Source organism: Lathyrus oleraceus, chromosome 5 (genome assembly GCF_024323335.1).
Source record: "Lathyrus oleraceus cultivar Zhongwan6 chromosome 5, CAAS_Psat_ZW6_1.0, whole genome shotgun sequence".
Lineage (NCBI taxonomy): Eukaryota > Viridiplantae > Streptophyta > Magnoliopsida > Fabales > Fabaceae > Lathyrus > Lathyrus oleraceus.
In genome coordinates, this window is record NC_066583.1 from 101,874,862 (window position 1) to 101,887,013 (window position 12,152).

Sequence of the window (12,152 nt, forward strand, 5' to 3'; positions counted from 1 at the left end):
GGATGATATGCAGAACTCAATCTCAGCTTAGTTCCCAAAGCTCTCTGCAAACCTTCCCAGAACTTCGATGTAAATCTAGGATCTCTGTCCGAAACAATACTAGACGGAATACCATGCAACCTTACAATCTTCTCAATATACAACTCGGCTAATCTCTCTAACGGATAATCCATTCTGATCGGAATGAAATGAGCCGACTTTGTCAATCTGTCAACAATCACCCAAATAGCTTCAAAATTCTTATTTGTCCTCGGCAAACCAGAAACAAAATCCATACTGATACTATCCCACTTCCACTCCGGAATAGCCAACGGTTGCATTAGCCCAGACGGCTTCTGATGCTCAATCTTCGACTTCTGACAAGTCAAACAGGAATAAACAAAACTCGCAATTTCTCTTTTCATTCCCGGCCACCAAAATAACTTCTTCAAATCATGATACATCTTTGTAGCTCCAGGATGAATACTCAAGCCACTACGTTGTCCTTCCTCAAGGATACTCTTCTTAAGTTCGGTAACATCCGGAATACACACCCGATTACCAAATTTCAAAACACCATTCTCATCAACTCTGAATTCACCACCTTGACCTTGATTCACTAAAGTCAACTTATCAACCAAAAGCACATCGGATTTCTGACCCTCTCTGATCTCATCCAGAATACCACTCGTTAACTTCAACATTCCCAATTTAACACTATTGTGAGTACTCTCACACACCAAACTCAAATCTCTAAACTGCTCAATTAAATCCAATTCCCTAACCATTAACATAGACATATGCAATGATTTCCGACTCAACGCATCAGCCACTACATTTGCTTTACCCGGATGGTAATTCAAACCAAAGTCATAATCCTTCAGAAACTCTAACCATCTCCTCTGCCTCATATTCAGCTCTTTCTGATCAAACAAATACTTTAAACTCTTATGATCACTGAAAACCTCAAATCTCGACCCATACAAATAATGTCTCCATAACTTCAGAACAAACACCACAGCTGCCAACTCTAAATCGTGTGTTGGATAGTTCCTCTCATGAACCCTCAGCTGTCTCGAAGCATAAGCTATAACCTGCTTATTCTGCATCAACACACCACCCAAACCCAACAATGAAGCATCACAGTAAACCTCAAATGGTTCCGACGAACTCGGTAATATCAGGATAGGAGCAGTAGTCAACCTTCTCTTTAATTCTTGGAAACCTTCTTCACATTTTGAGTCCCAAACAAACGCTTGCCCCTTTCTAGTCAACATCGTCAACGGTAACGCCAACTTAGAAAATCCCTCAATGAACTTCCTATAATAACCAGCCAAGCCAAGAAAACTTCGAATCTCAGCAACAGACTTCGGAGCTTCCCACTTAGACACCGCTTCTATCTTAGAAGGATCAACAGCAACACCGCCTCATGAAATCACATGACCAAGAAAACTAACCTCTTCTAACCAAAATTCACATTTGGACAATTTAGCAAATAACTTCTTTTCTCGTAGAACTTCTAAAACCACTCTCAAATGCTCAGCATGCTCTTCTTCAGATTTCGAATACACCAAAATGTCATCAATAAACACCACAACAAACTTATCTAGGTACGGATGGAAAATCCTATTCATATACTCCATAAATACTCCAGGCGCATTAGTCACACCAAAAGGCATTACAGAATACTCATAATGTCCATACCTTGTTCTGAAAGCAGTCTTCTGAATATCCTCAGTTTTCACACGTATCTGATGATATCCCGATCTCAAATCTATCTTGCTGAACACACTCGCACCAACCAACTGATCCATCAAATCATCAATCCTCGGCAAAGGATACCGATTCTTGATCGTCACTTTATTCAGTTGCATGTAATCCACACACAACCTCATAGTACCTTCTTTCTTCTTAACCAACAACACTGGCGCACCCCACGGTGACACGCTCGGACGAATAAATTTCTTATCCAACAGATCTTCCAACTGACTCTTCAATTCAGTTAACTCAACAGCAGACATACGGTACGGAGCCATCGATATCGGTCTAGTACCAGGTACCAAATCAATCGAGAACTCAACTTCACGCTCTGGCGGCAATTCATTCACCTCTTCCGGAAACACATCAGGAAAATCACACACCACGGCTAGATCGCCAATTACCAGTTTATCTTTAGCCTCCAAAGTCGCTAACAGCATAAACAACTCTGCCCCATCTGCGACTTCCTCATTCACCTGTCTGGCTGATAGAAACAAACTCTTTCCTTCTTCAATCTCAGGAAATATCACAGTCTTATCAAAACAGTTAATATAAACTCGGTTAACCACCAACCAGTTCATACCCAAGATAACATCAATCTGCACTAGTGGAAGACACACAAGGTCTATCCCAAAGTCTCTACCAAAAATACTCAAGGGACAATTCAAACAAACTGAAGTAGTAGTCACTGAACCCTTCGCAGGAGTATCAATCACCATACTACCATGCATCTCAGATATCTCTAACTTAAGTTTCACAGCAAAATCCAAAGATATAAAGGAATGAGTAGCACCGGTGTCAATAATAGCTACAAGAGGAAAGCCATTAATATAACACGTACCTCGGATCAAACGATCATCTGCAGAAGTCTCAGAACCTGATAAAGCAAAGACCTTGCCTCCCGACTGATTCTCTCTCTTTGGCTTAGGACACTGTGGGCTAATATGACCCACCTCTCCACAGTTGAAACAAGTTACAGTCTTCAACCGGCACTCTGCAGCCAAATGACCACCTTTGCCACACTTGAAACACTTCATCTCAGCACTGGTACACTCATGGACACGATGTCCAGCCCGACCACATCTATAACACTTAGCAGGAGCACTAGAGTCTCCCCCACTAGGCCTCTTCATCCCACTCTGCTTCTGGAAACCTTTGCCAGCTGCATACGGTTTCCCACGATCATTCTGATTCTTGCCTTTCCTATCAACCCTTTGCTGATAGCTCTCTGCTCTGGCTTTGGAATCCTGTTCAAAAATCCTGCAACAGTCAACCAAGTCAGAAAACACTCTGATCCGCTGATATCCAATAGCCTGTTTGATCTCGGGACGCAACCCGTTCTCAAACTTCACACATTTCGAAAATTCCCCAGTAGCCTCATCATAGGGAGTATAATACTTTGACAGCTCTGTGAACTTAGCAGCATACTCAGTAACAGACCTGTTACCCTGCTTCAATTCCAAAAACTCTATCTCTTTCTTTCCTCTGACATCCTCTGGAAAGTACTTCCTCAGGAATCTCTCTCTGAACACAGCCCAAGTGATCTCAGCATTTCCAGCAGATTCCAACTCAGTGCGGGTAGCAACCCACCAATCATCAGCTTCCTTTGACAGCATATGCGTACCGAACCTGACCTTCTGGTTATCGGCACACTCAGTTACTCGGAAGATTCTCTCTATCTCCTTCAACCACTTCTGAGCGCCATCTAGATCGTATGCTCCCTTGAACATTGGAGGATTGTTCTTCTGGAACTCACTCAGTTGACGAGCAGCTCCCATTCCCACAACATTCGGATTCCCTCCAAGTACTCCAGCTAGCATACCCAGAGCCTCAGCAATCGCAGCATCGTCTCTACCTCTCCCAGCCATCTCTATTCTGAAAACCCAACAAGCTAAACAATAAGTACTGATAGGGTTACACAACACCTATCCCGTACAGGGGAACAGAATAATTACGACTCGACTCGACCGACTATGCTATGATACCACTAATGTAACACCCTTCTAAAATACCCCAAATATTTAATTAAAATAATAAACATATAACAAGTCAGAGTAATTATGCCATTCAAGGGTGTCACACATAATATTCACACCATTCAACAATATAACGGTCATGCTCTTTTATTTATTCAAAACATAAACATTTGCATAAAACGCAACGGATAGAGATCTCCTCAATCATGTAAAACATGTAACATTCACATGTAAATTATTCAACAAGGTAAATATCCCATCCCGATGTTACATCTATCAGAGCACGACCCACTAAGGAGACTACACTAGACTCCAAGCATTCGCTTCTACTCAACTCATTTCTCGTTACCTGAAAAATAGTTGTAAGGGTGAGTTCCTCAATCAATATAATAAGCATTATAGAATATAATGTCATGTTAAGTAATTTAACACATTAATCACCCTAATCGCAACATACAATCAGTAACAGCACATCAACTCAACATCAACATAAAGCACAAGTATAATCTCAAATCATACTCCACAACAACTCAAACACACGTATAATATTGGAATACATCCATTCATATTATACGCCATACATACATTATGCAATGAGACTCCACACATGCGGTACCGACTATTCTTGAACATATAGTTCAAGCTCACCGATCCCTCCAGATACGGCTACTAAGCTCACTAGTCCCACTCATTTGAGATCTAATGACTCACTCACTAATTCCTCACTATGGGAATTAGCTACAGCCCCAAAGGCTAGACTATGCACACTAATCACCTAGCATGCCAACATCAACAACAAATCCACAATGATTCACTCACTAATTCCTCACCATGGGAATTAGCTACAACCCCAAGGGCTATGCTATGCACGCTAATCATCTAGCAATGCAACATCAACAACAATCCACAATGGACATATGCTCACACTCTAAGCCATACAACAGTCCATTCACAAATACATGCATAATATATATCATTCACAGCATTATGCATACCATCAGACATCATCAACACACGTATCAAAACATCATATCATGTCAAATAATTAAACACAGTATTAGCACACTCTACTAATACCTATACTGCTCAAAACAGCGGGAATAATCCCTACTATATCACTCACCGATATAGGCCAACCATCACATATACACATAACATTTAAAATATCCATTTTTCCACTTTTTAACAGTGTTAACCGGTTAACGCCCTGGGTTAACCGGTTAACGCAGCACAACACGCTTCCTGTCCCTAAACTTAACAGTGTTAACCGGTTAACGCCCTGGGTTAACCGGTTAACGCAGCACAAACAGCAATATTTTCAGAAATCACAACAGTGTTAACCGGTTAACACCCTGGGTTAACCGGTTAACGCAGACAAAACAGCAAATTTTCACAATTCAACACAGTGTTAACTGGTTAACGCAAGACAGAAGCTGTTCCTGCGCTAACTCAAGGCAGAATGCAGAATTCTCCGCATTTTCCGCCGTTGGAGGACTTCCGGACCTCCGATTCCAATTCCGTAAAAAGCTATACGTTCGGGAAAACACGACTCACGAAACTACGGATTCAATTTCAGTTTTTAACACAGTTTATCCAACGTAATTCCAGCATCAATAATCCCAATTAGGGTCAAATTAACGGCTTATCACTACCCATCACATATTATCCCATAATACCCATTAATCGACGATAAACCCCCCTTACCTGATTAATTCGGCGAATCTTTGAGCTCCAAGCTTTTCTCTCTTCAACCTTCAGCCCTTGCTCTGTCTCTTTGCCCTTTTCCTCTTTCACGATCGCTTCTCTGTTTTTCACGTAAAAACCTTTTTACTCCAAAATGGGCTCTTTTCCTTATTTCCAACATATATATATTTTCCAATAATAATAATAATAATAAAATTTCCAATTATTTACTTAAATTAATAAATAAATTATTAACTCAATTTAAATAATTATTTTATTATTATCGGGGTGTTACACAAGGCATCTTCCAAAGGAAGGAAAAAAGACCAAGTTTCCATACAATACCATGAAAGAGGGGAGACTTACAATCTCACTAACTAGAATGCTATGTCTTTTGTGTCAAAATTTAGCGTTGTGTTAAGCAATCGTAATTGGACTTATGTAGAAGTCACAACTATTTGAGGTCGGGCAATAGAATTTTGCTGTTAATGTATGTTAGAGACATAGTATGATGAACTATGCTCATGAAACATACCACACACAAAAAGAATATGCAAAGTGAGGAACCTAATCTCATCCATACTTATGTTGATTTTACAATCAACTAGCCTTAGGATATTGAGATATCATAGGTCCATGACATGAATGCATAAAGAAGGGGAATGAGATGAAGAGGGAGGGGAAATGGATCACACTCAAATTGGACAAAGGAGGACTTTTACCAAATTAAGATCATTCATTCATTTTAGGAGATGGAATGTATATTCCATCAATCCCCTAAATCTAATGATCTTAACCTAACAAAGTCAAATCAACTTTGACCAAGGCCCAACAACACAAGTCAAACTTACAAAGTCAATCAAAATGGCTCTACACAATTTATTTGGCATTTATTCAATTAAAAATACTAAAATAATACATTAAATTAAATATGGTTGGTCAATTTCCTAAAACCTCATCAAAACACCAAAGAAATGACCATGAGATTTATCATAGGTCAAACAAGGTCAAATGACCTTGGAGAAAAAATTTCAGAATTTTTGGAGACTCTCAAAATGAAAAATATTAATAATGACCCAAAAAATAATTTTCAAAAAATAATTTTCAAAAAATCAATTAAATAATGAAAAATATTACTAATGATCCAAAAAATAATTTTAATTCAAAATATGAAAGAGGATTTTTTTTTTGTGAAATTCTCATATTTTTTGGATCAATATTAAAATTAATATGAATTAATGAAAATCAAAGGAATAAAAGTTAAAATTAAAAAATCAAAAAAACGTGGACCACTTGATCTGCCTCATTAATTGAGGTGGGAGATCAAGTGGTTGAGCGCACGCGTTCCATGATGCGCCTAAGTCAAACATCCACACGCTTGGTAATCAACATGTACGCTCGTGATTAAAACATTTTGAATCCATCTAATAACTTTGGACCGTGCCATATCATTCCCGGAGCAAAGCGCCAATCGTCTTCTCAGGCGACCTTGGCCAGACTAGTCCATTCATCACCACATCATAAATTAAAAAGGAGGACATGATCTGAAAGATAAAATGGCGTAGATCACGAATATCACCTCAATTTTAACTAAGTCCACATATATATAGAGAGATACGTGGAGTTGAATTTTGAGGTGTGTCAACTGAGTTACTTCGATTTGACCTCAAAGCAACTCAATCTTCTTGCCTACATTGGTAGGACTTCAGACAACCAAGGATCCAAGAGAATTGATGAGTATTAAGAGAGAATCGAAGAGAAGAAAAATCGGGAAAATTACCTTCAATGCTGTGCAGAAATGGATCTCTCTTGCTTCAATTCGTGCTTGATCTTGCTTATGGAGCTTGTGGAAATGGCTTAAGAACAATGCAAAGCTTTGGATCATGGAGTTTTTGAATCTCCAAACAGTGAGATTCAAACTCAAATTTCAAAATGAAAATTCTTAAGTTTTCCGTTTAAATGTGAGGGTTTGAAGTGTGGAGGCAAAGCTGGCGCACAAAGGTCCTTTGAAATGAGCACAAAGGGTCTCTATTTATAGCAAAATGAAGTGTTATTTGCACACTTGAAAATACTTCCAAAATTGGCAATGCAATGCACATGCTTGCATGGGTGTGTACAGGGCCATGAAGCAATCCATTTAGGTCCAAAATCAACTGGAATGAGGTCTGCATGAAGCTTGAGTGGCAAGGCAAAGTTATTTGATCATTCAGAGCTTGAATCTTGCCAACTGATAGAGGCTTGTTTACACCATGCACAAACCCATCAAACTTAGTCCAAAATGAATAAATTAGGACTCTTTGGAAAGCTTAGATCAAGAGGAACAACTCTTATGTTAAACACTTTTACATTTGGAACTTGTATCATGGTAAATTTTAAGGTGGAAGTTTGGAAATTTCAACATGTTGAAAAAATTTCTAAGTGTCAAGTCACATATTCAATTATTCCACCTTGCTTAACTTTTTATGTGAGCTTCAAATGAGAAACGTGTATGCATCAAAGTTGTATCTCTTTAAAAAAAATTCAAAATGGTCACCAATTTGACATCATTTTGATTTAGGATAAATGAGTTATGCATTTTTCAAGTTGAGGAAAAACACTTGTTCAATGGTATTGGTCCAAAATGACCTATAATCTATCCTCATATAACATGCTCATAAAAGTTGATTTAGATCCTCCTCCAAACATAAAATATGAAGTAGACACCTTGAATTTAATTCTGCAACTCGTAAATATTTCATCTCATAAAAAATGAGCAAGTTATGGCCTTGGGAAGTTGACTTTCAAATTAGGGTTTAGACAAAATGACCTATAATATTTCAACATAGAAAATGACTTTCCAAGAAAAATTAGCTCTAGAACTCAACTTGATAGTTGTTTGGAATGTCATTTAGAGTAACTTTCCTCTTGGAATCACTTTCATATGATGAAAATTGTAGGAGATAGGGTCTAGGGAGACCCAGTTTTGATCAAATGAATTCATCTGGCCAACCACCATCAACCAACTAGCTAGCTTGCAATTCTTTTGACTTTTTAGGATCATGGTAGATCATCTATGCATAATATGATGTAACTTGAAGTGTACCTTGAGAAATTTGATCAATTGGTGAGGAATCTTGTTGAAGAAGTTACACAAGATACCCAAATAAACTAGGGTTTCCAAGGCAAACCAATTCCAAACTCTTGAAGAAATCTTGATCAAAGTAACATGTAGAGATCATTGGGACTCATATGTGATTCTTAGAGGAATTGTGGATCATTCCTTGGTTGTGCTCTTAGCAATGAGGGTTTCAAACCCCAGATGTGAACATGATGGATCAATGGTGATCATGCCCTACCTACAAAAGAGTTAGGGAAATACAAAGACATATTTTTGGTATTTTGGTTAGTAAAATGATAATATACAAGTATGATACAATCACATGGTGCTTGATGATCTCTCCCAAAACAAACCCAATGAAAGAGGGGTAAGGAGGATGCCAATGTATGATCCCAATGCTAATGCATATGATGAGATTGCATGAGGGATCTTAGGGTCAAAATTGAGGTCTTACAGGCATCAATTCTAAAGACCGAGAAACCTTTAATAACCCTTATTCTATCGTCTAACAACTGATAATACATCGGCTAGGCCGGATTAGCAGCAGAGATAACGACCTAGATGGCTGGTCGAGACGTTTTTGGAGCTATTTCCTGAACAGGTACACTCTGAGGAGAAAACAACATCTGCGTCGGTAGGAGAAACCGGGATGTACTACTTGAACAACATACACCATGTGAGGAAACTGTCCTTCATCCTGAGCATTAGGATCCTGAGGTGCCCCAGTTTGCACATACTACGGTGCAGGATTGTTAGGTGCATAAGTCAGCGTAGGCACAAAAGTTTCCCCAGGGTGACCAAGTGGAGCAACTTGAGGTTGGTCCGTGTTCGCAGGTTGAGTAGGAACCTGAAAGTGGATGTGCGAGCCTCGATATTCATCTTCAATGTCAGGAGTTTCAATGGGAACCTGACCTTGATTGTCCTTAGGGTTGGCAGCATCAACCGGAGGAGTCTGAATTGTGGGTACACCCCAGAGGAAAATAACATTCCCGACAATAGTAGGGGCGGAAAGAGTCTAATGAGGGAAGAAGGCACCTCCATTGGCAAAGTGAGCAGCAAAATTCTGGGGCATTCCCCAGGGATAGGGAACAGCAAGCCTATTAAGGTCGGTAGGAACCAACATACGATTCTCAATAGTTGGTGCCACGGTCTCCGCCAGAGTTTCAAAGGTAGCATCAACAACAACAGTAGGATTGGTCACCCCAACAACATGGGTGACGTTGGCAGCAGCAGGGTTAGCAGATGTAGAAGCCCTTTGTGTTTGGAGGAGCTCCAGAATAGCTCCATGTTTCCCTGAAAGAGGTTCATTCTACCTTGGAAGTGGGTAAGAGATTCCCTAAAAGGAGCATTATTGAATTTGTAATCAACCATTATCCTTGATTTGTTTTCGCGGGTGAAGTAGTGGTGACGAGCCATCGTTTTTGCTGTGAAAAGATGGAGGTTGTAAGCATTTTGTTTTCTGGTTAGCAATGTGTGGTGAATGCATGAATGTTATAGATGCATGTTAGCAAAAATTAAAAATATTTCTAGGGTGTCAGTGTGTCAGTGTGCATATATAGTCATACAGTGAGTAGGAATAAGACAACAAGAGTATTTCAACAAAATCTCTTTTATTCATTTGAAGATCAAACAGTATAAATTATTACAACTCGAAATTAGTTTAATGAACTAATAAGAAGATCAGCCTTGATCCTTTAAAAAATAACCCTACACACTGATACAAAATGGAAAACATCCCATGGAGTGATATAAGGGAACATGTCGGCATAAGCCTTCTTCAGAAAACCGGGAAGGTCCTGAAGTGCATGGTTAGCAAATTCGGCCAGGTATGCATGTCTGTCTGTCCAATATTGAGCATCCTTGATGTGGTTGCGCAATAAGGAATGGTTAGGCCCGCTTAGAATATCCTGAACAAACGCCTCTTTCTGATCCAGAAGGACATGCAAGTGACGACTATTGATTTCCCACTGAGTAGCTTCCTCCTTCAATTGGTTCCTTTCTTCCAAATTCTGATGTGCCTGACCATTCAGTTCTCATATCTCTTCAAACCTTTTATCGATGTCACTCTGGAATTGCGAAAGAGTTACTTCTAGCTTCTTGGCACATATTCGCTCTTCTTTCAACTCCTTCTAGCACTTCTCTAATTGGTCTTGCAAAGTCTTGAGTTGACTTCGGTAGTCAATCTCCAGTTTGCATGCTCGGTATTGGGCTTCATTAATTGTTTTTACTAGTTTGCAATGGTCTCAAAAGATCCCTTCAAGGCATCTCCCACCTTTCTTCTCTTATTCTGCTCAATCTGAATGTCGGTGTCTGCTTTGTTGAACCGCTCTCTCTTCTGACTGAGGTTGGCTTTTAGAGTATCTTTTTCTGAGGTGACCTTTCCTAGACTGGACCGGAGGCCAACATTCTCCTTCTCCAACTTCCTGATGGTCTCTTTAAGGCGCTCCACTTCAAAAATGACGACGACAAGTGGTTTTGGTAGTCTTGATACACATGGAAGGTTCCCATGGGTATTGCAATTTGATCATATTGGCTCTTTACTTCACCCAATTAGCATACAATATTGTTGTGGTACAAAGTTGTTTGCCCAGTTCTTTCTTTCCAATACGCCGTATCTTGCCCCAGGCTCTGCGCACTTTCTTCATTAGATCCGGATTTTCAACCCCTTCAGCTAAAAGTAGTTCTTCCAATAGGCGGTCCTCAGGTTTTTCCTTGAGTGGATACCCCAACTGACACAATGAGAGAACATGGTTATATTTGATCAAACCCCCTTTAGTGCTGACGAGCGGAACATTCGGAAACTCCCCACAACGGGAGATCAGCTCTACCCCCAAATAATCATGGTTATACCAGACGACGTCTTCAGCATCTAACAACGTCAACCTTTGTGACCATTTCAAAGCACCCACATTATCAACAAATGGTCCTCTCTTCAGTAAGTGGGACATGATCCACTTGTGAAGTAGAGGAATGCAATAATTGATAGTTCCACCCTTCTTCATGTTTCTCCATTGGAAAGAGAAGAAAACATCAACTAACAAGGTAGGAATTGGGTTCTGGGAAATGAAGATGGTGATGGAGGTCTTATCAACAAAACCTTCGACACTTGGGAATAAAACCAGACCATAAATGAGTAGGGAAAAGCTGGCATAGAAGGCGTCCCAACTTCCGTTGTTGGAAAACATAATGGCTTTCTCGAACAGGAACTTAGACGAAAGGCCCTGAGTGTTACCCTTAATTCGGAGAGTGGATTCAATCAAATCCTTCTTCATACATAAAGCCTGAGCTATCTCGGCAGAATCCGGGAAATCACCTTCAATCATGTAGGGCGTCTGGTTTTTAATCAGTAAATGTAGCAAGTGAGCAAACTCTTCTAGCGTGGGGGATAGAAGAAAGTCCTGAAATGTGAAATAGTGTAGTATAGGGTCGTAGAACTATGCAAATGTGAATATCAGTCATGTGTCTTCTCTAGTAGCCAGGACTCCCAACAGATTACCATAGGTTTTCTTGAAGGCTACTCTATAATCTTCAACCAGAAATTCGTTGAGCTTTCTTAATTCATCGGTCTTGGAGTCTCTTAATTTGTACTGATATGTGTTTCTTCTGTCTGTCTTTTCCATAACTGCACAGACAATAGCAACTGACATTGTAGGTCCCTA

At 39.7% G+C, this 12,152-nt stretch overlaps 1 protein-coding gene across 1 annotated transcript; it reads right to left on the reverse strand.

Moving 5' to 3' along the window:
* Positions 1–11,030: 11,030 nt before the first annotated feature.
* LOC127079017 (uncharacterized) lies at positions 11,031–11,816 on the reverse strand. The gene has a single exon (XM_051019434.1). It carries the CDS (start codon positions 11,814–11,816, stop codon positions 11,031–11,033), a length of 786 nt encoding a protein of 261 aa, XP_050875391.1.
* Positions 11,817–12,152: the final 336 nt, after the last annotated feature.

Bases quoted from the DNA above. Each gene is read 5' to 3' on its own strand.
- LOC127079017 (XM_051019434.1), bottom strand. From the start codon at position 11,816: ATGATTGAAGGTGATTTCCCGGATTCTGCCGAGATAGCTCAGGCTTTA.